This window comes from Limanda limanda, chromosome 8 (genome assembly GCF_963576545.1).
Source record: "Limanda limanda chromosome 8, fLimLim1.1, whole genome shotgun sequence".
NCBI lineage: Eukaryota > Metazoa > Chordata > Actinopteri > Pleuronectiformes > Pleuronectidae > Limanda > Limanda limanda.
The window spans coordinates 23,016,612-23,043,360 of NC_083643.1; the positions used below are offsets into that span (position 1 = coordinate 23,016,612).

The 26,749-nt window shown below is 41.8% G+C and overlaps 1 protein-coding gene across 1 annotated transcript; it reads left to right on the forward strand.

The window, feature by feature from the left end:
* Positions 1-285: 285 nt before the first annotated feature.
* Positions 286-18,251, forward strand: snx33 (sorting nexin 33). Its single transcript, XM_061075874.1, has 2 exons — positions 286-2,512; positions 16,782-18,251. Exons 1-2 carry the CDS (start codon positions 1,081-1,083, stop codon positions 17,033-17,035), a joined length of 1,686 nt encoding a protein of 561 aa, XP_060931857.1. The 5' UTR covers positions 286-1,080; the 3' UTR covers positions 17,036-18,251.
* Positions 18,252-26,749: the final 8,498 nt, after the last annotated feature.

A 26,749-nucleotide genomic window follows, 5' to 3' on the forward strand; every position in this document is an offset into this window, starting at 1 on the left:
CTTATAATGATGATGATCCTGATGTTATTATTATAATCATTCTTATTTGTAATACGTTTTTATTACCACCATTATTATTCTATCCACCTAATGATGGATGGGTTGAATCTTGGTGTTGTGCGTTTCCCCTTTGTCTCCTGTAGGGGGCGCTGCTGAGCCATTCGCTCCTCTTCTGCAGACTATAAAGGGGCTGATGAAAAAAAGAAAAAAGCGAACTTGCTTTCTTCAGTTGTTCGAGCCTCACGTCATGGAAAGAGTTACTTTGTTGCGGCGCTGAGGACTAAAACCCAGAAAAACATCCCGGCGTGTGGATCGTCTGTGGGACCTGATCGCTGCGGATTCCTGCTCCGGAGTGAAATGTTCCAGGATCGCCCGGAGATGCGCAGGAACCTGTTTACGAGGAAAACGCAGCGAGTTTGAGAGAATGTGGAGCTCAGGGATGCCATTACTCATCCCTGCGGTTCCTCTCACGCCGGGCCACTTTGTCCTGGAGATATTTTCACCGCGGATCCTTTCTAGGCTCCGCTAACGAGCAGCAAGTGTCCGGGGGATTCTGGGAGCGACGTGACGCTGCTGTCCACTTCGGGAGGATTAAAAACCACCGAGGAGATTGTTGCAGAAACCAGCTTTGTTTTCTGAACCTGTTGAGTTTCTGATGCGAGATGAGGCAGCGAGTCTCCCTGTCGTGAGGGAGTGGATGTATTGTCGAGCCTCTGCAGCCTGAACTTACTGTTGGATATTTAAACACAATAGATTTAAGGACAATAGAGCGACAGCCTCGATGGGCTGAGGATGCTAGCGGTCACAGTGGGTATATATTTCAGACTGTTGTTAGTTTTACAAAACTCTTCACTTCTGCTGTGTTTCTAAAGTTGCACATCATTAAAGTTACATAAAGGTCATAGTGCCGCTGCACACCTGATCCAACAGCTGCCATGTAATTTGAGACTAGTTTCAATATTACAGTGAGCTTGTGTCAGAAGGTTCCCACACAGCATGCATCCACACAGGAGCATCAGTATAATCTAGGCACTATGTGCGTGTAGAATTGTGTGGTTTGGGACCAACTTGAGTATCACCATGTCAGTGAAAGCCAAAGCCATCTACACCTTCCAAAGTGAAAACAAAGAGGAGATCAGCATCCAGGAGAGCGAGGAGCTGGTCATCTTCGATGAGAAGTCAGTGGACGGCTGGTTCAAGGGGGAGAACAGCCGGGGGGAGAGGGGTCTCTTCCCAGCGTCTTACGTGGAAATCATTCGCACTCGCTCAAACTCCAATGTGACCGACTGCTCCATCAGCCCAGCAGGCTCTCTGGGAAAGGACTCGTCCTATATCCACTCCATTCCCATCACCCCTCCTCATCTGCAGCAGTCGTTTGATGACGACGAAGATGACGACTGGGACGACTGGGATGACAGGTCCACAGTGGTGGAGGATGCAGACTACTCAAGGAGCCCTGGGGCCAATGGACATGCCCATCAAAGCCCACTGTCCAACAACCCTAATGTACACTACCGGCCCAAACCACACATGGAGCGGCAGGACAGCATCTCCAGCTCCAGGAAAGGCAGTATGGTGGGCAGGAACTTGAATCGATTTTCCAGCTTTGTCCGCTCAGGGGTGGAAGCCTTTGTTCTGGGCGATGTACCCATGATGGCAAAGATAGCTGAGTCATACACCATCGACATGGGTCCTACGGGACCCCTGTGGAAGGCAAGCCCACAACCTTTCGCCTGCTCAATTGAAGACCCCATAAAACAGACAAAGTTCAAGGGCATCAAGACCTACATTTCTTACCGGGTCACGCCGAGCCACACAGGGCGTCCCGTCTACAGACGCTACAAACACTTTGACTGGCTGTACAACCGCTTACTGCACAAGTTCACTGTGATCTCTGTGCCTCACCTGCCTGAAAAGCAGGCCACGGGGAGGTTTGAGGAAGACTTCATCGAGAAGCGCAAGAGACGACTGGTTCTGTGGATGAACCACATGACCAGTCACCCGGTCCTCTCTCAGTATGAAGGCTTTGAGCACTTTCTAATGTGCGCTGACGACAAACAGTGGAAACTCGGAAAGAGACGGGCGGAGAAGGACGAGTTGGTGGGCGCCCATTTCATGCTGACCCTCCAGATCCCCAACGAGCACCAGGACCTTCAGGATGTAGAGGAGCGGGTGGACACCTTCAAGTCCTTTGCTAAAAAAATGGACGACAGTGTTTTGCAGCTCACACATGTTGCCTCGGAGCTGGTGCGTAAACACCTGGGTGGGTTCAGGAAGGAGTTCCAGCGGCTGGGAAATGCCTTCCAGTCCATCAGCCAGGCTTTCATGCTGGACCCCCCCCACAGCTCAGACGCCCTCAACAACGCCATCTCCCATACAGGCCGCACCTACGAGAACATTGGAGAGTTGTTTGCAGAGCAACCTAAGTATGACCTCTTCCAAATGCTGGACAAGCTGTCGCTCTACCAAGGCCTGCTGGCCAACTTCCCCGACATTATTCATCTACAGAAAGGTAATTAAGATTAAGATACATTTTATTTATCCCACACACGTGCACAGACATGCACAGGCACACTCATGCAAGGGGAAATTTAACCTCTGCTTTTAACCCATCTGGTGCCAGACACACAGAGCAGTGGGCAGCCGTGTACGGCACCCAGGGAGCAGATGTTAGGGGAGTAAGGTGCCTTGCTCAGGGGCACTAGACAGGGTAGAGAGAATCCTCTTGGATTTTTTTTGGACCGATCAATCCAGGTTCGTCTTTTTGTTGTTTTGGAGTCGACCCAGAGACGAACCAGAGACCTTTTCTGCCCATAGTCCAAGTTTCTGCCACTAGTCCACCGCCTCTCACAAGTAATGGGGAGGCTCATTACCAGTCGTAATGAGCCTTCCCATTACTTGTGTCAGTTTGTGAGGGATTTCTCTGATTTCCTAATGTGTGTGCAGAAAAGTTCTAAAATGGTAAAAAAAAACCTGAATAATGATGACATCAACGTCCACTACAGATGTTTGGATGTATCCCCAGCCGCCCATCTGTTTGTCTTTCCTGCAAGTACATTCATATTCCAACTGAATATAACCCCCATCAGCTCAGCATTTAAAATTACGAAGTGATAACTTTCCAACCATCTGGGCCAATACTGATGTTTTCATGTCACATCACTCAGGCACTGGATAGATTAATTTAATAGAGGATGTCCTCAGGGTTTTAGCAGTTTATCATTGAACCTTAATGCTCAGACACAACTACCCATTACAAGTGTTCAACAAGAGAAATTATGTATCGGCTTGTCCTACATGTTGTTGTAACGTGACAAGCAGAAACTTCTTTGGGAAAGTGTTGCAAAAGCATCAGTTGCAGTTAAGGATAATATACAAAGTGTCTGCTAATGGGATCAGACCAAGCGGATCGCCCATGATTATGTTGTGTTTCTCAGCTTGTGTTATTTATTTTGCCACGGTTGAAAGATTAGGTTAGGTTTTTGCCTCCAGAATCTCCATTCACACACACACACACACACACACACACACACACACACACACACACACACACACACACACACACACACACACACACACACACACACACACACACACACACACACACACACACACACACTTGATGTGTCAGTCTGGGATAAAATATTAGGTCATAGTCTTTGATTGCATCTCCTGAGGCCTTTTGCATCACCTCCTTGAACCCCACCTATCTTGACACACAGACACACACACATATGCACGCACACACACACACACTCCAACATTATTGCTCTCTCACATACTTTCATAAGAACGATGGACTTTGATAACCTGTGCAAACATGTCGGTGAAGAGAAGGTGGAGTATTAGACAAATCATTTCTTCATCACTTGCTGGGCGGTAACCATATATTGGTCATAATATGAAGTCAATAAAACAATGATTTAAGATAAAGATACTGTTCTCAACAGAAAAATCATACCAGTGTAATATTCAATATCCCCCTAAGTACATACAAAGTAAACTGTGTGCTTCTAGGGCTTGGGTGTCACCCTTATATTACCTACTGCCATTAGAGAACTCAGTATTACCCAAATATTGACGTTAAGTAGGGATTTAACAAAGCTGCCATTAATATTACATTTGAAATGGGTTTGTTTTTGGTTGTTGTGGGAGTTCACCTTAGGTTCCACTTGGTTCGCTTTAAAATTTGATGAGACAAGAGGAGCCCAGAGCTTTGTTGTTGTGGAATAATACAAGTAGCAGCCATGATGTGACAAACACACCAGAGTATCACTGGCAAGGAGTGGTGGGGACAGGGCAGTAAGAAGAAGACTCATGTTATCAGGTTGTACTAAACGTTTTAACCTTAGTCAGTGTTTTGGTTTGTTCAATAGGTTTTAAGTGTTCTCAAATAAGACATTATGCTCATATTCAGTTTCATCATTTGAAAAGGATTATCACTTTCCTCTTACTGTTCATTGCTACAGCTCCTCTTTTCAGCTTCTTTCTGAAAAACTTGGTTTTAGCTCCTGTCTCTGTATGAACCCTAAAAAAAAACCTAAATAACACGATAGAGGAAAGGAAAACTGAAAAAAACATCATGTATCTCATTTGAGCCAATTGTTAGTAAAGTATAACATAATCATGTAGTAAACATTAAGCAGTATATAAAGTTGTAATCCTTAAAATCCCCGTTATATAAATTAATTTAGCTTTCCATTCCTGGGTGCTTCCATTCCTGTGGTATTTTAATCTGATGGTTCTTAGAGACAACTTGTTGACATCTTTATTATCACTGCTGTGGTTCTGTCATCAAGAAATGCTGTAGCAATCGTAATGCCAAATAATATTATTCATTATCATACTGTCCCTAGGTTTTACAGGTTACTCTTGTCCCTGATTTCCCCACCATATTTATCTCTAAAAACCTAATTCAAAAATCATACATTACTTTACAAGAACCTGTTTGCAATTATCAGTGTTTGGGAATGATAGCATGATGATGATAACATTGGCTGAAAACTCTTGTACATGTACCACCACTAGAATCAATGGCTTATTTGTCTCCCTCATATTAACATAACGGTCTTCAATCATAAACTGAAATCATTAAAATATGCCATTGTCCTGTAACTGGAACACGACTCTGTCACGTTCCTGTTTGCAGTGGCTGATTTTCATAAACCACATGGGGAAGTATTAATTCCCCTTAGGTGTACAGCTCTTCAAGCCTTATCCGTTGTTAACCTTGTTAGTTCAGGAGGAAGGAGACGGCTGCCAGCTATGAGGACTCATGCTGCTGGGACATGTTATCATCTACTTCAAGCAGGTGGCCCTCACAGAGGGTACAGTCAAGTCATGAAATATGGATATCATTAATCGGCCCCAGTGAGGTCAGGTCATTTAGATATAGTTCAGTTTGATTTGCAGAAATATTGCATCAGATTTTTAATTTTTGAAATGATTGTAGCATATCCCATCTACCTTCATTCGAGTGAGATTTACTGAGGCGAATAGCACAAGTAAAAAATATTTACTACCTCATTAGATTTATGTCAAGAGCTTTTATTTAGTTAGTTCATTCTTAAAAGAAACAACATGTAACTTCTAAAAAAACGGGAATATTGTAACTCAGTCTGTTTTGCTTTGATGAGTAATATCTTCTGGCTTTATGACTCTTATCTTGCTATATGTGTTAGCATTTACTTTCAGTCTTTAAGATGTAAGACTTGAAGCCACAATGTCTTCACAGAGTTCATTGTCTCACTTTATGGGTAAAAAGGAAAAAGGGGAAAGCATATGTCTGCATTTCAATGGGTTTTTGCTATCACAAGTGAAATTTTGCTTTTGCTGCTAAGCTATACTTTGTTCTAGCCTGTCAATGGGTTGTCAAGAGTAAGGATATATATCAGATACTTTGTTTTCCCTTAGTAGAGGCATCTGAGGCCATCCTTTTTTGATTTATGACTGAAATAGGTCTTTGGAAATGAGGAAGTTAGCATGATTAAGTTGTTCCTCATTACAACAAGAAGTTTGTTGCTTTAAATCCCTCTTTTGGCAGCAGCCTCTCTGTGGAGTTTCCATGTTCTCTCCTCTGGGGGAGGTTTCTCCGGGTACCCCAGCTTCCTTCCACATTCCAAAGACATCAGAGTGAAATTCATTAGAGACTCGAAATTATCCAACGCCTGGCGACGAATTGCCAATGTTTTGGTGCTATTTTCTACACAGCAGATACCTTTGCAGAGCCTCTGTCTTCTGTTTACCTTACTTACCTTACCTTGAATTGGAAGTTTCTCTACAACAGAAACCTGAAGGATTCCAGTGTGTGGCTAAATGTGTATGCCTATTGGCAGTTTAACACTAAGTGTTTTTGTGCAGCATCTGAAAAGTTATTTTTACAGCAATATATTTATTATCTTTCTAGTCGAGAGTTCGATGAGAGGATTGTTATTATTAGCATGCCTTTGTAGTAAATATGAACCTTGTGCTGGGAGATGCTTAGCGCCAAGACAGCAAGCAGGACAAAACAACTAGCCTCGCTCGGTCTGTCCAGAAGTAACAAAGTCTTCCTCTCAACACCTTATTAGCTTGTTAAGAATATTAATAACTATTATATCAAGTGTTTATATTTATAGTCTACTGGAGGAGGATGAGCAGTAGTGTTTTTGACCTGGCAGAGACCTTTTCCCTCTGCTGGGTTCCTTTCCGGTCCACAAAACTCCCCCTTTATGTGACTTGTGTTCTGCTGAACCAGATACAGCTGTGGCAACACTCGCAACACGCAGAACTGAGGTCAACCTTTTCCGGTGTCCTCCTCTTTCTCTTTCTCCTCCTCCATCTCCTCCTCCTCCTCAGCTCTTCATTGCTTGTTTCTCTTTCACTGAGGTCTATAGACACTGTCATAACCCTGAATCCTGGAGAACATGTGATCTGCAGAAATGTGGCCGTGCTATGACTACATGTGGCCTTGATAAATAAAAAATAAATAAAAATTTCAGGGTGTCCATACATTTTTCTCTCCATTTTCTTGTGTCCTGTTGTTGCTCAAACTGCTAATCAGTCTGACACCAAAGCTTCACCTCTCTTCACATCTGTCTGCTTCTTTTCACCTCTCCCCTCCTGTTATCCTCTAAAGACGGCCATATCAGAGCTGTCTGTCTGTGATGCTGCCCTGGTTTCAATAGCGAGAGCAGAACTTTGAACCGGTGCCAGAGCAAATCCCATAGTTAGACCTTGATCTCATTTAAATACAATTGAAAGTGTCGATCTGAAGGGTTAATTTCATCTCATTGTGTTAAAATAAAGGCTCTCTGAGGCTTTTGGGTAAAAAGGCAGATGTGAACAAGGCTGGCAACAACTGCAACCCTGCGTTGTACACTTTTTAGTAAAGAGTATTTAATTTGAAAGACCATACTAAAGTTTTAACTGTGCTGTGCTGGTCTGGAATCAATCTAGACTTAAACATTAAATGTGAATCCTCTGGTAGTAAGACCACATTGACAGCAACTGGAACTGGAACATGAGGCAGCAAAGCAGATATCACAGATTCTGTACCTGGCCACAACCGACTAATGGGACAAAACCACCTCTTGAAGCTTTCAATGGTCACAAAAGGGAACTCAATACAGGGAAACCAGCCCTCCTGGCAGTGTGGGTATCACTCTGATATGATCAAAAAAAAGCTGATGAATTGGCTCTGCATGAGGTCTGTATCTGCAGAATGATATGTTGAGGGAAAACAAAGCAAAACCAATTGTTACATTGTTGCGGATGAGTTTCAACAATCAATTAAACTTGTAGTTGTGGCTGAGCTAGAAAAGGCCCCACAAGAATAAGTACAGTTTAAAATCTTGAAGTACAAGGTTTTAAATGACATAAAACCAAAGCAAAAGTTGTGAAAGTCTGTGTATTTCCCTGCATAAAAAGCCCCAGATTTTATCTGTTCTCCTTTAGTCCTGACTCATTTTGTCGGTGTAGAAAGTGCAGCGCTTGTCTTAACGCCCCCTTTAGCTGTTGCTGACAGTGGGATAAAACCCTCTGTGATCCTCACCAGATCCTTATTCAGTTTGAGAATGAGCTAGATCCCTGGGGATGCCTCCAGCTCGCCAGCCAGACCTAAATCTGGCCACGAGGTGAGTTGTCCCCCATATGGCAACACATTACAAAACCACATGTAGTATCAGCTAGAAGGAAAAGATATGCTGTTGCCAACTCTGAAAAAAATCTGTGTTCAAATTACCCCTTTTATCTGCTCTGATAACAAAGGGTTGCCTAACTTGAAGTTTGGGGATTTTGCCTAAACATGCTACACTGATGTCTCTTTGTGTGTTTTTTAAGTTCTCTATGTAGTTTAGTTTAGTGACCAGAGCATGTGGCGTGTTTTATATGAACAGTCAGGCATGTTCCAGATTAACATTCCATATGCTGGTTACAAAAAACAAGAAAATACCACATTGTCAGCAGGTACACAAGCTGCAATCTGGGAGTGCAGGCTAATGAAAGCATGCTCTGAGTTTCAGGGACGTGCAGTTTCCCAGTTATGGCCGCTTTTGAATGTTGATTGTATGTTATTGTGTTTGCCTCGGTCCTCTTTGCTGAGGGTGGTGACTTTTGAGAGCAAACGTTTTCTCCCTCCTGTTTGCTTCTCATAAATCTTGACACAGGCTGGGCCCTGGTCTTCGCACACACTGTCTATCCAAATGCCTCCGCATTCCTGTCGGTGTTGGCCCAGTGCGCTGCTGTTTCACAGATTACAGATGTCTCCAAGAAGTTGGTTTTTACCACCACAGCTTCCCTCGTCCTCCACTCGAAAAACCACATATTGACTCAAACATAAACAAAGCAGGTGATGAAGCTTGCAAATAAAGAAAAACAGTGCAATACCAAATCCACATACATGTATCTTGTATTAAAGTGTTTAAATGTAGTCTATTTAACAAGAATTCATTGAAATATCCCCCAAATAACTAGACCTAGCTTATGTATTTTGTTGAATCTTATTCTTTATTATTCAAAATGTTCTCAACAATGTTCAAACGCAGAAAAATCCCCAGTTTTACTCACGATAACACATTTCATTTTTGTCGCCTTTTATTTGTGTCGCACTTTCCCTGTCTCTGCTAATACGGGATTTCCTGGATTGTTTTTCAAAATCTCACCAATAGCCACATCAACACAGCCCCTTATTGTAAAGTCACACTGTAGCAAGTATAGTTATTATTATTTATTTTTTTAATGGCCCCTGAAATCAATTAAAACTGCATTAATGTGCTGCTATTTTTAGTAAGACATGTCAGCTCAATGGTTTGCTCTTTCACCCCCACAGCTGGAGCCAACCAGGCCAGCTGGGGGTTTCTGTCAATGGTTTGCTGCCACTTTCTCTGTGGCTGTTCCCGTCTGCGCTCTGGTTTTTTCCCACAGTTTTAAGACACTGATTGGATGGATGGAAGGAAGGAAGGAAGGAAGCATGGATGGGAGGATGGAATGATTGCTTGACTCTCAAAGTGCATGCAATGAAATTAATTAATGGAAAATAGACGTTTACTCATCCATATTTTGTATTCATGTCTATTCATGTATATTTGTTCATGTTTGTTTTAGCTCACAGGTTAAATGTTGTGGTGGCTCTGTATATTGCGATAGGAACATTTCTACCTCTGGTGCGACTAAAGTGGAGCCAAAATAGCCTCAAGCTGAGACTGACTCTGACTTGATTCTGTTTTTCCTGGAAGAAATGGAGCTTTAAACGTCAGAAAGCATCTGTCCACCAGTTGTAACTGCTGCCATGGTAACACTCCCAAGATGCCTGTTGTTGGCATAGAGATGCCATCCCTCAGAGCAGAGCATTGTTATTCTCATCTGTCACGTTGTGGTTGTGTGAGCATTTCTAAGCAATCCTAAAAGTTGTGTTTGTGATTTCACCAAGTCTTCATTTTGTAGGACTAGTGCAGTGTCTGCTCAGAAAAAAAAGGCCTGTGTGGAATGGGTTGTTTGTTTGGCCTGTGGTGATGCTGCTTGCAGTTTTCTTTCTGGAACTGTAAAGGGACCTGCAGTGATGGAGCTGGAGCGAGTAAAGTCTGGCTGTGGGACTCAGTCCACAGATCCCTGAAGCTGCTCCACAAAGAGCTGTTCACCTGTTTTTTAAAAGTTCAGTAAAGCGTGACTCAGAACGAAATAACCCTGAACAGGAGAATCAGTTGTGGTCTGCAGTGAATGTGACTGTTGTCCAAGCCGCCGCCGCTGCTACAGAGCACTGGTCGCATGTTTATTCAAAGCTTATTAATATTGAAGTGTTGCGTATCCAAATCCCACCAAATTCAACACCGCCCTTCCTTGGGCCCTTAACAATACACATGCCAAGTGGGAAGCCAATAAGATGAACGGTTCTGGATAAACATGAGTCACTTACGGACGTGTAGGTAGATGCGTCAGTTGAGGTTGGATATCAAATCCCTGCGTCAAGAGAAAAATATATTCCTGATGAGCTAAACAAATGAATAGGAACATCCTGCACTTCTTTAAAACCATCGCGGCCTCTCAAGGAAAAGATTTAATGAGAAAAATATTTCAGGGCAAACACACTGAGGAAACGATGCGTCTGTTATGTATCAAAGGCATTGACACTGTTAAATAGCCCTTGTTAATGGCTCATTCGGGAGTAGAACAGGAAGCAGGGACCTGGATGGATTTCAGGACAAAACAACAAGAGACTAAAATCATAACAAATTAAGTTCTACAAACTTATGGTCATTTATTTTTCTTTTCCTGTTAGACCGCAACAGATTTTTGCTGCTTGGGCTTAGTTTGAAAAGCCGACTCAAAACATATAAAGTTGGTCATTTTGTTCCAGATGTCAGCTGGAAATCCACATTCATTCCAACGTGTGATTTACAACACCCATTCTCATACAAACACAGGAAACTTGAGCTGAGAAAGAGATTATATTAAAGCCTTTTCTCTGGAACAATGTGAGATAAACACGATTAGGTTATTAGGAGTTGTAATAAACTGTACTTACCTTCGTGATCGGTGCTTAGCAAAACCCCACTTGATAAACAAATACATCATGAGGGCAACATGTCTGATAACAAACACAGATTTATAACACCATCTGTGTAAACGTGAAGGATGAAATAGTTTTAGAGCAGATTCTTCTTAAATGAACATCTGTTGAACATCTCTCTCTCTCTCTTTGCATGGCTTTAATTTGATCTTTGGAGCAATCAGAAGCTTCAGGTCTTATTATTTCTGTGTGTAGCTGCTGTCGTCATATGGTCAAAAATGTAGTGGAGGAGCCCAAAGTAGAACGGAGTGTGCTGAGGAAGTGGTCTGAACACAGCTTCAACATTTCTGGTAACTGATTCTCCGTGCAGGACCAGAGAGGGTGGTTCTGTTTTGAACATTCCTCATCCCTGAAGTAATTTAGAATAAAAGAGTCAAATTTAGAGGAAGATAAATGGACATAGGAATATTTGAGGCAGTTCAAATTGTTTGTGAGCAGCATTGGACATGAACTTCAGCTGTTTTGATCAGTGTGTGTCTGTTGGCTGCTGTAAACAGTATAATTGTTAGCCTACTTAGCAGGTTTTTTTACGTTTGTGTATCCTCCAGGCTTTTAAGGCCCACTTTAAAAGCTGGCAGTTACTGCAAAGTCCCTCTGACCCTGCTGTGCATTCTTTGAGCTGTGTTTTCTTACTGTCTCTTCGCTTCTCTCTTCCCTCCCCTCTCTGTATTCAGTTCTTCTGCTCACCTTTCCTTTGCTTTACTCCATTTGTCTCCACCCCTTCATTAAGCTTAAATGTCAGCAGGGCTGTCTTTCCATCATAAATATCACCAATATGTACAGTGTCAAAATTTAGCAGCAAAATTTCAGTGTCTGTGTCTGTTCAAGGCTACATTTGAAGACCTATTGCGTCCATCCACTTTCAGAGGCTCCTTCAAATACGACTGACAAATGCATCTTTTATTCCCAGAGAAATTAAGTCTCCAACGAGTGTATCCTTCCTGGCCCAACCTATCCAAGGATTCATTGTATGTCACTGACAAAGTTTCTTTCAAAGAGGTAGGGGCGCAGCGAGTAAGCGTCAAGACGTCCAAAACTTTCTCGGAGTGTCCAACTTTAGCTCTGTTGCTAGGCAACAGCGATAAGGGCGGGATGAGCTGGTTATGCCAATCATGGAAAGCCTCTGTAGACCAGACCTTCACACTTGAATCGGCCTTCGCAGTGTATCCAGCCCAGGACAGAGGTGGTCTTAGTGAGCTGGAATGACGGGGTCCTCAGTAGGATATTTGTGAACATATCGTCCTATCAGTGAGTGCATGCAGCTAACAAGCCCAGCATTTAATATAGTTAACTGATTGCTAGCTAGATTGTTACCTCTTCGTGAATGAAATGTCAGGGGGTTGAAACGGCAAAGTACAGACAAAAAAATGTTCATCAACTAACCACTTCCTGTAAGATGTGTGCGTGACTATTTGCTGTTGAACATTTTCTGTTTTTGGACACAAGAAAAGAAAACACATCTTTCCTAACAGATGATTCAGGGTTTCCCTTCTGTTTTCATTCACATTTTTGAGGGCTCAACAATGAACAAATATCTCATCAGTTCACTGCACTGCTTGACACAGACGTCAGCCCTCACACACACTCACACACTCACTGCCCTCTCCTCAGGCTCAGTGTTTAGTGGTGACAAGCAGCATTTGTCCTCAGTTTGAAAATGTCTCTGTTGATTTAACATCCACTAATCGTACTCAGTCACGTTATTGCCTCCCTTTGCTGAAGTCGTCATTCCAGATTCCCAGAGAGATTATTTTACAGAGAAATGAGAAATTCAAGAATGGTTATTGAAGATGGGAACTCTGGAAAATTTTTCAATAATTTTGTCCAGACCTTTACAGATTGTCCGGGTTGGCCAAGTCGTCGTGGGTACCGCATGCAGGAGGTAGAACATGACATATAAATTCCCCTTGTTTGTTTACAACTAATCGGCCTTTACCACCGAAAGCTCTCAAATGCTGTTGTCTTTCCTATTCAACATTTCAATTGCATATTTTATATTGATGGCAACTTTTTTTTTTATCCTGAGATATTTGCATTCTTCCAGTTCTGCGCCCATCACATACAAAACGTCATCAACACGCCCACTCGCTCACTAAATTTTCCAGGCATCTTCCTGCTGTAATCTCACGTTGACTCACTTAAACATTTTCCAGACATTTTACCGGGGGAGGGGGGCAGGCAGACAGGAAAAGTATCTGGACTTCAGTGCACGTCTGAAATCAGCTTTAGTTCTCTTCTTAGTGTTTGAACAGTTTAAGGATTTCAGACGTTCACTATTTCAACTTAGACTGTATTCTGGTATTTTAATGCACAGCTCTCCAAAGTTTATTCACCAAACTGTTGCGCATATTCTCGGATTAGAAAATGTCTTGCAACAATAATCTCTCTCCTTTTTTACTTTGCAAGAGAGAAATTTAGCCCAGTTCCAACTGCTGCAGGAAAAATGTGGGTGTTTAGTGGTTTTGCCGTGCAGCAGTGAAGTCATCACATTCTCGTGGCTGTGCTTTCACGTGTTAGCCCGCTACTGTTTCACAGCCACACAAACTCAATCACCTCAAGAGGATTGTGAAGCAATAAGCAGCCTTTCGCATAACTGGTTATTCTATTCCACCGCTACAGGGAACATTTGTGTCTCGCACACGACAGGTCATAAAACAGTTACATAAAACGTCCTTTGGTTTGGAAATGTGATCATTATTGATGGAAGAAGTAAAAAAAAAAGGCTTATAACTTTCTAATGAGCACAACACAGCCCATGGCCAGGGACTTTTACCTAAATCCAATCTGACATTTAAATGTTGTTTCAGCTTACTAGCTACCCAGAGGAATTAAGTCGCGCTGCATGTGACTTCTTAATATTAACATCTCCTGTCAAAATTCTGAGACAAGCAGTCAACAGATGTATTATACTAGTTTCACCTAAAGAGGCCTGACTCCTGTTTGAGAATACATTTAAATCCGACACACTGGTCTTTAAACTGCTCTGTGCTAATGTTCGGATGTGCAGTCTGTGTAGAACAAGAACAAATGCGAGCATTTTAAAAGGAGACCTCTGTTCCATCATAAAAGTTTGGATAATGGAAAATCTGCCAATCTCCAACCCCACCTGGCTTTTAAAGGGAATGAGAGATGGCCCTCTGATTGGCTACACCCATAACACATTTTAATTATGGTACTAAATACAACAATTTTAAACCACTTTCCTGCTGCATTGACATTTTTTCCACCGTTAAACTCGCAAAAAATGGATTTGGACAAACCCCAACTGCCCTTGAGCAATGCGCTTGAGACATTGTGCTTAAATCATTCAAATTGAGTCCAGTCTCTTTGCTAATTCAATTGTTTATTTTAGCAAAAGCTTAGATTGACATTTTCCTTTCATCTGCGCCCTCTACCACTTCCTACTCCTCTCAATCCCCCTCAGAGTGATATCTACCCAGCACAGACGCATGAAGCTCTCACACGTGAACCATAAAACATGTGGTATAGCTGGTCTGGTCGGGCAAGATAAATACATCTGGTGACTGTCCAGACCACTGGCCATTTGTTAACTTAACAAAAAGGAGCAGAAACCCTATAGTGGGAAAGAGCGATTGGTTTGCACAATAGTAGGAAAAATACACAGCTTCTGTTACAGTTTCTCTTTTTGTAACATGTGTTTTGTAGATGTCAGAAAGCAGATTTAGCCGCAAGTGATGAGATTTTGCATCAGCGTAACCAGATCAAATCAAATTAAGAAACCTGAACAATCATTATCCTTACTTATCCTGTTAAGTTTCATGTTGTAAGTTGAATTTTTAGTCAGATATTGTGTCACTTTTAGCTGCACAGACGGTGCCCTTCAAGCTTTCTTTGCGATGAGGTTTTGCATTGGATGATCCAAAAATGTTTAACCCCCCCACCCTCAATTATTCCCCTCTGCGTTCCCATGCACACAACCATAGGCTCTTTCCCTTTATGTCCCACATTCATGCTATCTGGTGATGCACATTCTGCTCTAGTGGAAAACAGAATACACAAATGTAGGTCAGCACCACAGACTCAAGTCTGCACGCCTCCTCTCTTGAACAGATTGGAAATGCTGTTCATGCTTTCCCAGACCTCTGCCAGGAATTCCGCCCGAAATCCAGGGCGGCGTGAGCTCACAGGTACAGTTAAGGGATAATACCTGAACGCGGCAGCAGATCTGTTAAAGGCAGGACTAGCTTGTCTGAACTAGTCCTGCCGGCTGGATTATCTGACTCAAATCTGTGTGCCTCATGGTTTCGGCTGAGATTGAGACAGACTCACTAATCTGATGGGAAATGCGGTGTGGCCACATACCATCTCAGGCTGCTATGCCCTGCTCTTGGAAAGTGATGTCATATCAGTCTGGGTGAATGTGGTTACAACTTGTCCTCGTCTCAACAGACGTTTGGTATTCAGTGAAACAAAAAGTAATTGCGGGCCCTGCTCTACCTATAAAGTGTGCAGCTTCACAGTAGTTCACTTCTGGTGCTGGTCTTTACTGCAGAGCTCTACTGAGACGATATTTGCATAACATTATGCGGTTTTTTTCAAATGGCACATCATATTGTAATACAGCCCCACCCAAAGAGCAAGAAAAAACTTATAAACCCCATTTTACAGCTTTCCTCTCACCAGCAGCACACGGTCTGTGCTGTTAATCAGCCTTATTTCTAGATTTTGAGGTTGGCCATCTTGTTTATTCCCTAAAAACAGCAAGGTTTTTTTCTTCAAGTCAATGCAATAGTAGTTTTAGTAGTAGTCGTAGTAGTAATAGTATCCAGCCATTCAAACAGTTATGGTTTTCCTAATACCCAGGTCAAGTTTTTCTTTATGTTTTATGCCTGCATCCCCTCACTGAATAAAAAGCCCAACGAAATAATAAGCATAAAATGACATTTAGAAAAATGTTGCAGCAATCAGCAGTAAGAGCATTGTCCCTGTCGTTCAGGATCATCCCTTTAGCACTTCACCTGTTTGCAGTAAGTGCTGTGAATCATCCAGCCAGCTCATAATGTTCCTGTTAAGACATGTTGCTGTGTAGTTTTTTCCCAGGGTAATGAAATCTACTGTATATGCATTTCATTGGAGGTGGAAGTGGAAATACACCAGAATTTCAGGAACAAAACCAAACTGCTCTGTCTGAATCGTAAATATTTCCGTGGAATTTGGGTGGGAGCAGAAACCTGATGGAAATCTCATCAACTGAATCAACCTGCATTACCTCATACCACAGAGCAAGAGCGGATGCAGGGGTGGGGCCAGGGGTGCTGGCCCCACCCCTGGCCCCAGCTGAAATCTGTTTACAATAAACTAGTCCCTTAAAATCAATACTAACATAAAAGGAACATTTGTTAATCATTTAAATTGTCTAAGCTTTTTGAAATTCACTGTGTGCATGAACAAGTAGCAATTTTCAATATATTGAATATATATAATGATGGGTGGATTTGCTCAAAGCTATAGAGCTAAAACAGTTACCAAGGAATGAATTTACTGAATCACGTATTGTGCACGGATGTTAGACATATACTTGGCCTCTCTGTGTAAATTGTGGTCCCTTCCTGGCCTCTGGTTTTGAACAGTCTTAGATCCACCACGGTCACAGAGGGAAATGACAGACTTGAATTCTGGGCATTTGGGTGAACTGGCTCCTTAACTAATGTTCAGATTCAACCACCTTAAATCTGTTACAGTTTTTTAAAGTATCTACATCTTTTTCTTGACCCAGGTGCTTTTGCCAAGGTGAAAGAGAGCCAGAGGATGACCGACGAAGGGAAGATGGACCAGGACGAGGCCGACGGCATTAGGAAACGCTGCCGGACGGTCGGGTTTGCCCTCCAGGCGGAGATGAGCCACTTCCATCAGCAGCGAGAGGTGGACTTCAAAGACATGATGCAGGCCTACCTCACGGAGCAGATAGCCTTTTACCAGCGTGTTGTCCAGCAACTGGAGCGCACCCTGCGCATGTACGACTGCCTGTAAAGACACCGAAATTCTGCCCAGCACAAGATGCCAAAAAACACAGAAAATAACAAAAGGAAAATCTCTATGGAGGCGTTTTGTGTTCTGTTCTGTATTTGGCCCAATTTGAAAAGAGATGAATGAAGCAGTAGCTACTGAACGAAACACAGACAGCCAGTCACTGCTTCACCTTCATGGATTCAAAGTCATATTTTTGCAAAGACCTACTGTACTTTTTTGTTCTGAAATTCACATCACATAGGCAGTGTAACAGCATATTTTTCATTTGACATAATTTAAGTTGTTTGTAACATTAAGATAAGAATATAGGTTTCAAATTCATAGTGGATCAGTGCTTTATTGTTTATAGTGTAACACATGAAAGCCATGAAACGGGTTTTATTTTGAAATTGTCCCCCATCTCTCCAACATCGTGCACTTTGGCTTCTCCAGGGACAGATTTAAGTTGCTTCGATTATTTTAAAACAAATTTATAAACATTCCAAATGTTTGTTTTTTTATTCAGCTTTTTAGTATTCTATCAAGTCACTTTAGTGAAGAGAAAAGAGAAGACGAGAAAATAGTATTTCAGTCCGTTGTACGATATAGTGTAGGGGAATTTAACCATCGCCTCCTCTACTTCTTGTTAAGGGCTCAACTTGCTCAGGTGTTCACTGCTTTGTTTCCTTTATGTTACTCCTGTTATCTCCTAATACAGAGGCCGGTGTAAACCTCACAACATGTTAATGACTCCATGTCAATAAGTTTAATTTCCTTACTTTTCTTCATAAAGTAGGTGCCTTTAAAGATGCAACACATTCCTATGGATTCTTTTTGAAATGGACCATTTGTCTTGTGATTGGCTGGTGTGTTTTTTGGGACGGAGTTGTTGGAATGATTTGTGTTTAGGCACAAGTTTGCACATGTTTCTATGTACTGGTGGGTCATTGTGTGTGTGTGTGTGTTTGTGTGTTTATGTGTAGACGAGTGAATGAAATGAGTCAACAACTGTGCTGATCGATTCCATTTGCCATGGTGAAAAACAATTCTTTATTCTATGTAGGAGCGGATTTATTCAGCCGTCAAGCATGAAAAATAGTGTTGACGTGAATGCTTGTCTGAGGCAGAATATCAATTTGGCATTTCTTTGTTTGTAGTAGATCATTTACTTGACATGCGGTAAAAACAAGTGCTTCTTGTTACCGGATCCTTGTGTTTTCATGTATTGGGATAAAATAAAAACAGTGGTTCATTGTCTAGAACTTTAAAAACATGTCTAAGTCAAGATAATGTAGCCTTAATATCATATAAAACATGTAACATTTGACATATTTTTTACATTTTATGCAGAGTTACTGAGAAGATTGAAACTCCCCTTATGTCTTTTTTTTTTTTACATATGAAGTTACAGCCATATAGTGTAAGTTTTATCACTTTACTCTGCTCAAACATAACAACACTATCTCCTTTGACGCCGGGTATACACTGTATGATTTGAGCTTTTGATTTCTGAGACACATGACTCATTTTAGAGTTTGAGCAATTTTCAGCTTGGTCACGAATCGTTTGTTTTGCAGTGTACAGGGGGCTCGAGGAGCGATCATCAGTTCCTCAGTCGGCCGTCGTTGTACATTTGAGGAGAATCACGAGTCGAACAGCAAGAAAGAAAAAGATGATGAGAAGGTTCTTACGACACAGTATTCAGAGTGTAGCTAGTTATCAATTTACAATATAATAGCCTCAAACATAATTTGCTTTCTTTCCGCACAATAGCCAAACCATACTCACGTCTTCCAAGCCACCAGCTTGTCCATATGTCAACATTTCTTTGTGGGAATTTGACACACAGAAGAATCCAGATTATCAAGGCAGCTTGTTTCTCCCTTTTTATCATTGTTAGCAAACAAACTTGGACTTCTTCTTTGACAAAAACACTGGTCCAGAGCTGATCTGGAGGAACTGAAGCAACATGCAATGTGAGCAGTCAGGTCGTGTCAGACAATGGGGCCGTATGTGAGCATGTAAATCGTGAGCTTTAACTTTCCTTCTTTGATGATTGATTCGTACAGTGTAATTTGGAATTTAATATTTTGGAAGTCACACCGTTGGGCCCCGAGTTTACAAATGAACATGCTAATCTGTATAAAATCAGCTGTAAGTCTGTTTTACAGGCGTTTACGTCCCCACTTTATCAAGAAGCAGTCTGGCACACAACCCCAACTTGTCATTGTCACAATCTGTTGCAGTGCGAACAAACAAGATATATCGTGATAAAGTTTGTTACCCTTGCAGATAACAAACATTTTTGGGTTATCAGTCTTCTCCTTTAACTCTGTAAAAAGCAAACATCTCCCACAATGACACATTAATGAGGATCAACGCACTATATTTTTATGAGAAATTAGTTTTAAATCTTGGCACATTTTGTTATTCCCCACATCAAAGGAGACAATGAGGATTTGACTCCCACTCCTCTCTAAGTCAGTAAATAAAGTTCTTCCAGTAACATTACTCATCCTATTTAACGAGGGGGATATTTCACGGAAACTTGTGGTGTAGACGAGAGGCTATCTATAGCAGCGTCTCAACCTTAGAGGTGTACGTGGAGTTGCATTAATAAGCATGAACTCAAGACAGTTTTCCTCTTTGTCAGTTGTGAAACACAGATTCTTCACTTTGATGGAAGAGGGATTGATCTCTTTGGGTGAGGAAGAAAGTGCTGACCCAGATTCCGGGTCTCCTCAGTAAACAAGGGACCTGCCCGGCCTGCGTGTGTATGTGTGTGACTCAGATATGAGTGTTGCCTCAGTTACAGTTCTACATCTGCAGCCTTCAGCACATCGCTGTCTAAATGTGCTGTTTTCTACATTTGTTTGTCTTTGAACAAAACCTCTGCTTCTCATACGTCAGCTTTTTCACTCATCGCAGTTTCACCGAGACCAAAGAAGTCAGAAATGTTCCCCACCAAAGGTTCCTCTTTTAAACATCTGTTTAGTGTCGTGAAATTAACGTGTTTTTTTTTGTAACTGAATCTGGAAACTGTGAAGAGAACACAGAAACAAAAACATTCCCCAGCCAGGTTTCACAATGACACTTGCCTCTCATGTTCCAAAGTCACATGATAATTTAGATGCCAGGCTTTTCCTACAGGTGACTGTTTCTCAACGTGCATGTGTGACCTGGTGAGCTGCTGGAGCTCTATGCTTTAGTTTCAGTGTCTGAAATAACAAGACGGTGATTTCCACGCAGTCATTTGTCACATGATTTATGGGAAGGGCACTTAGAAAATAATAATAAAAGCAATGATGATGTCTTTCTATCTCTTTGTCATCTTTGTGGGTTTGAATGTCTGAAATTTCCACAAGAAATCAATAAAACCCAGTGGATAAATCAGCAATGAAAATACTTTATGTATTTACAATAATTTATATAACTCCAAGGGAACTGAAGCACATGCACTTTATCAATAAATCAATCAAAATGGACTGGATCAAATCACAATTGTCCTCATAGGCTTAACAAGGTGCAATATCCTTTGTCCTTGTATCCCCAGCAAGGGTGAGGAAGAACTACCAAAAAATACCTCCGAGAGGGAAGTAATTGAAGAGGTGTGTCAATGTTAACGTTTCTATACAAAAAATGTCTGTCAGAGATGAAGGGAGCAGTACTGACTATTGTAACGATAGAGGTATTGCCAATAATAAACGTATATGTTAGTAGGCGTATTGGATATCTATGCAATAAAGTTGTAATCATAATTCATGATGCCACCACCATCCACATCAACGTGAAATGATTTGAAATGATTATTTTCAGTCTATCATTTCTCCTATTTTTTTAATCCATTCTGAGTACGTCACTATCATTGTGATCACAATGTTATGACACAGTTTTTCCTGAAAATGATCAAAACAAGAACAGCCAGGAGCTGTTGTCCACATCTTTGCTCATGTAAACACTGACGCAATGTAATTCCTAAATGAATAAAACAAAAAGAAAAACGTGCCAGAAGACTCAAAAGAGATGGCTTTTCTACTTGAAAGTGAAGGAATGAGTAATCATTCTGCTAAGGCTATTATCTGCATGTTTTTTAGCCAGTGCTGTGGCTCCGAGGATGGAAACGCTGCTCTGTTGGTGGATTGGTTGCTGGTTCCACCTCTTCGATCCAGACTGAAATATTCTTAGCAACTATACTAAGTAGAATACCATGATATTCAGTTTTCACTCAAAGTGAATCTTTGGTGATGCCTTTACTTTTCAGGTAGACAGTTTTTTGTGTTGGAACACAACCACCAAAATCATGTTGTCCACAATCGGGTTGTTCAGGATTATATAACTTTTACTTCTGAACAATCACCATTTCTTTTCCTAACAAAAACTGTGGTGGAGAGGGATCTTTGTAATGGTTTATGGGATGCGTAGTTCCTCCACCCTTATTTAATTATTTAAACATTCTTGTCTCATTCCCTTTTTTTGTACGTTTTCCAAAATTCTTTTTGCTCTGAAGTATCGATTAATCTTGCATCTGGTCGGACTGATTCCAGCCTGAGAACTATTTTTTATAAGGATTGTATTAAGAGTCAATGGAGACAATGAATGTGAAATTCCCTGCTCGAACTAGATCAGAGCCGTTTGAAAAAAGGCCGTCACTGTCATGCTCCATGTAGCTTAGAATCACTTCGGACATTTGCGTTCACACATGCACCTCCTCCGGAGAAAGTGCAGAGAATCTCCAGAGTTCAGCGCATGTATGAAAGCAGCTTTAGAGTATATTAGCATGCTAACATTAGCGCATCTTCACAAAGCTGCTAGAATGGCAGTAGACTCTCAACCCTGTCCTGTGTTTTTTCTTCAACATGTAGGCTATAGTTATTTAAACATCCAAGACAATAGTCAAAGCATCAATACTTGAATCTAACACCTAATGTTTAACACCGGTGATGTAGCCGTAGCCACACAGAGATTTTTTGGTTTAAAATTCCTGATATTTAGATAAATTTCAGTCCAAGAACATTTCATTGAAAGTTTCCTTACATGAGCGAGGCGCTCCTGCCGGGTGGATTCTTGGAGACAGCTGATAAATGCCAAACCGTGGCCTAGCATGCTAAAATCAAACCCAGGCGTTTCTCGGTAATGTGTTCCAGATGCTTCGGAGGCAAGCATTTTATGTGGACAGCTCAAATCAACAGCTCTGTTGTTAGAATGAATGAGATGTAGGTATACAGACATTAATAATGTTGAGATCCCGTATCCGCTTTTCACTCTAACAAGTGCCACTGTAGTTTAGTCAGCCAACTCACGTTTACAAATGTTTATTGCAATAGTTGAACATGTTAGTGTTTGGCGTCTAAGCTCGGACTTCATCATTCCACCAGATACGATTACATAGATTTATATTATATTATTTACAACCCCCCCGTTCAAGCCTACAGGTGGATGCTGGGGTGGCGGAGGGGCTGAAGCAACTGGCAGCGATACTGACACAGCAGCAGGGCAAGCAAAGGGAGTGATGGGACTCTGCTTAAATAGATGCCTTAATAAGGTGGGTATGTATTATAGAAGATTTGGGATGTAATGAATGTCACATGATTGGAGCAGCACAACTTGAGTCGGCTGCCTGAACTAGCTCGCAAGCATCTCTCCATTACTGTCCCTTTTTTTTTAATACTTTAAAACACGTGATTCCTTTGTGGTGACGTAAAGCGACGCTAAAGGATCACAGCTTCCACACTGTCTGTCAAGAACAAAGTGTGAGGTGCACTTCATGACTTCGTTTCAACTTTTTTTTAAAACAGATGTTTCTTTTCGAACCCAATACCTTGATCTCAAGGTTGCATTTAACGCTCTCTCAGGGTTTGGTATGCGATCAGTGGGATGATGTCACCTGCATGATATGTGCCAGGAGGAGACTTCATCACATCCACTTAAACCCAAGGCTGACAGAAGAATGGAAATCTACATTTGAAGCATAAATCCCTAAACTTATTCAGAGTAGTGAAAGCAAATGTAGGTTTTTCTGCCTCCCAACTCTGATGTAGTAGTTGAGCAAGAAGGCCTCAATGGAAGTCACATGACACCTGGGAAAAAGTTCTAACACTTTGAGGTTTGACCAGAGAAATGCCATCAGTGCATTTCTCTCTCCAGTTAGCTGTGCCGTCTTTTAGGCTTTTTCCATCTGACAGAGTCTGGAGTCCTGAAAGAGCACCAGCGTGGTGTAAAAATGGAAGAGGTTTAATAACAACAAAAAAAAAAAATGTGTGGAAGTAGCACTACCCTCCTCCGGTTAGTAATTTAAAAAAAAACTAAACAACGTTGTTATTTGTCTCCTCATGCTTGGGTTTCATGTTGCAAGTCACATTGAGTTTACTTAGCACATTCTTACCTTTCTTTCATGACCCTTAACTTACAAAGTAACTCACCGGGCTCATCTGAAGGTGAAAGCTAACATTTCTCCCTGGTCTGCAGTGCTGCTGCAGGGGCAGATGGTAAAAGCGTTAAGGCCCAAAGTGCCAGCAGATGTCTATAAAAAAAAATAACAAGATGCTGAGGGAAGGAAAGGAGCAACTTCATGTCTGCATAGTCTGGGGAGGAAAACTGTGCCTCCAGACCCTCGACGGGATACCTCAGAGGACAAGACGTACCCACAGTCCTTAAATGTTCCCTTAATGCAAAATCAGTGTGAGATCCACTGCACAGATGCAAATGTGCTGGATCCCAGCAGCTGTACGGCTTTCTGCATTGACTACACACATGAATCATACACGTCTTTTTATCAATTCCCCACTTATCTATAAATAAGCCGAGCTGGAGTGTGTGTTCAGCGGTTAAACAACACTTGAATTAACAACTTCTTGTTGCTTTGATGGATGAGATCACTCCTGACCTGTCTGCAGTGACATGGACTTGACCTCCACAGTGCAAAGGATCGCAAAGTCCTCCTCTCTGAGCATCTGTAGGAAACAAAGGCAACAGATGGCCGAATCACCACATGGTGGGTCTGGTAATCCCTCCTCCTCCTCCTACTCCTGCTTGCTGCAGGGGCCAGTGTCACAACAGAGCCAAAAGCCAACACTCAAACCAGATTTGCGGCTTCATTGAGTCAGTGGGGGGGAGATGGATCCTGGCACTGGAGGTCTATGTGTATAATTAGAGTCCCATCACTGAATTACTTAACATGGACAAGGTGAAATCTACTGTATCATAGTATCAACAGTTTTTTTACCTTACCGGAGGAATTTCTTTCTCTCTTATGTGATTTCATGTAGAAGCACAAAGGATTGCACATAGGATTTCCCCATTACCTGGTGTGAATGTAAAAACAAAAAGATTAAAAACGTAAGAAATTAAATAAAACAAAAAATGGTGCCAAATCCTTATCACATTAAAAAGGTAAATGATCCTCAGAAAATGTGTCATTGGAAATGTCACAGTCAAGGCAACATGCAATATAAAATCTGATCAGATGTATTCGCTTGGGAGTCATCTCATCCACACTAACACAACTGAAACTGCATACCTATGACCATTTATGAACACTGTGCACATGCTGGTGTTAACAGGAAGCAGATTGTCAATTTGCAGCTCAGTTGCAGAAAAAAAACTACGAATGAGAAACAACAATGGGGAAAAATAGAAGCAGGGATTTCACTCTTTGGAGCGACGATGAGGTGGAACAGTGTTAACAACACTTTTGCTGGCTGTGGAGTTGTAACTGATGAGAACTTATTCAGAAACAATGTTGGACTAGGCCAATGTTGTTTCCTAACATCTCTTGTTTCTGCCAGAAAACACAGCCCTGGATTTTCCAAATTTTCCAAAAAATGAGGCGAAACGAACAAACTAAATTCCCGGATCCGCCAATTTATACGGACAAAAAAATCTCCTTGGCTGAGATATCTTGCATAAATGAAACAGATCTGTGTAAGATAGAGAACCCTGTGGACTCTAAAGCCAGTTCTTGATCATTAACATACATTTTCTAACCATCTATTCTTCACTGCACTTCACAAGAGTAATATAAAGGACCTAACAGGTTAACAAGCATCACTCTCATCTATCCACTGAAAACTCTGGACCACTGGAATGGCTGTCAATGCATTAACCAATTCATATCCAGTGTTAAAGCTGGAGAAACTTGTACCTTAGAGTTCTTCTGGGCTATCAATCAATAAAAAATGGGCAATATTTAAACCGCAGCATAGCAGACTGGTGCTTTATATTATATCTATACACCCTCATTTTAATTGTTGTATGTGTGGTCATGTTGTTTTATAAACACTCCATAGTCTGTGATTGTTCTGCTACATATCAAACTATCGTAAAGTAAACTGAGGCTGAACGAGGATTTAACACTATGTCTCATCTCATGATCAGTAAGAAACTTTTGACCAGGCTCCTTGTGCTCCACATAAAGTCCGTCCCTGTCAACCTCCCCCCCCCCCCCCCCGGTTCTCCAGCCAGGCTGTCGACGTCCCTCTGGAGACAACAACCATTTCCTCAGAACGCATTATGCATTCCTGAGGAGCTGTCCCCTGCACGTAAACAACATTCCTGCTTTGGGAAACAAAAGCCACAAAAAGATCATTATCTTTCCCAAAAAGCTTCCTCTCCACCATCTTGCTACATCCCTCTTCTACTCTCTTACAATAACGAGTGACGTCCGTTCTCTCTGTCCTGGTCTCACTGACTGTAGTCGACCTTTAACTGGCATTTGCATCTTCATTTGTGACTCAGCACTGAAGTTCATGCTTATTTGATACACCAGTCTGAACCACCACAGGAATCCATGCACACATCTGTGCATGTGCTGCAGGCTGGATCTGGCCAATTAGTACACTGGCTGTTTGTGGCTGACGAAACTGACCTTGCCAACAGTAAAGTACATCAGGTAATAGTACGGTTAGCAAGCTGACCAGGATATCGGTCCGCTGTGTCTACAGAGGTAGGCTTATCTTCTACAACTGGATATTTACAGGAGACTGCAATGATGCCATGGTTGGAAACTTCCTAATAAGCAGACATTGCCATGAGGTTTCTGCAAAAAGCTTTGCCAATTTATAGGTTTGGTTGAAGACTAGATTGTCTGTCATGTAAGGTGGTGTTGGGGTGGAGGGAGGGGCTCATTTGGTTTGATGTGGGGCCACCTCGGTCTCCCCCAAAGTCCCTTGAAACGCTCCTGTAACTCTGCAATGTCGGCTGACAAATTTCCCTTTAATGTAGTCGTGCAAAGATTAAACAGATAGTTTTGGAGAGGACTTAATTTGAACATTTCTTAGTCATGGTTCAAGGCGGAGACAGTGGGCGGTAAATGGAAGCAATAAATCAAAGAAAGGGGAAACCGGGCAGAAACCCAAAACAGGAAGCACTCATTAGGCAGACAACCAAGAAGAGAGGCTGAGAGGCGACTGCACAACAGATGATCTGGTGGACAACTATTGTTTATAGACAGTTGAGTAGGTAGAAAATAAGGTAACACACGACATGAAATAGTCAGTAAACAGTCTAAATGCTAGGCTGGAAAACGCAGTCTCCCAGGATTTGTGATGTCACAAACCTAAATAACCAATCCTGTCAAATTGTAGGTGGAGCTCAGTAGCTGGAAAAGATTCCTCAGCTGAAGGTGGTGCCTGTTTTGATGGGGAGACAGGGCCATAATAACACATTGATTTGTCCCAGTCACGAAATGATGAAGAACAGTTTGGATTTAGATTTTAAGGTCAAGAGGATTTCTCATGA

Excerpts from the sequence above, each read along its gene's own strand:
- snx33 (XM_061075874.1), top strand. The coding sequence starts at position 1,081 with ATGTCAGTGAAAGCCAAAGCCATCTACACCTTCCAAAGTGAAAACAAA. Across the intron at positions 2,513-16,781 it reads CATTATTCATCTACAGAAAG|GTGCTTTTGCCAAGGTGAAA; the intron begins GTAATTAAGATT and ends TTCTTGACCCAG.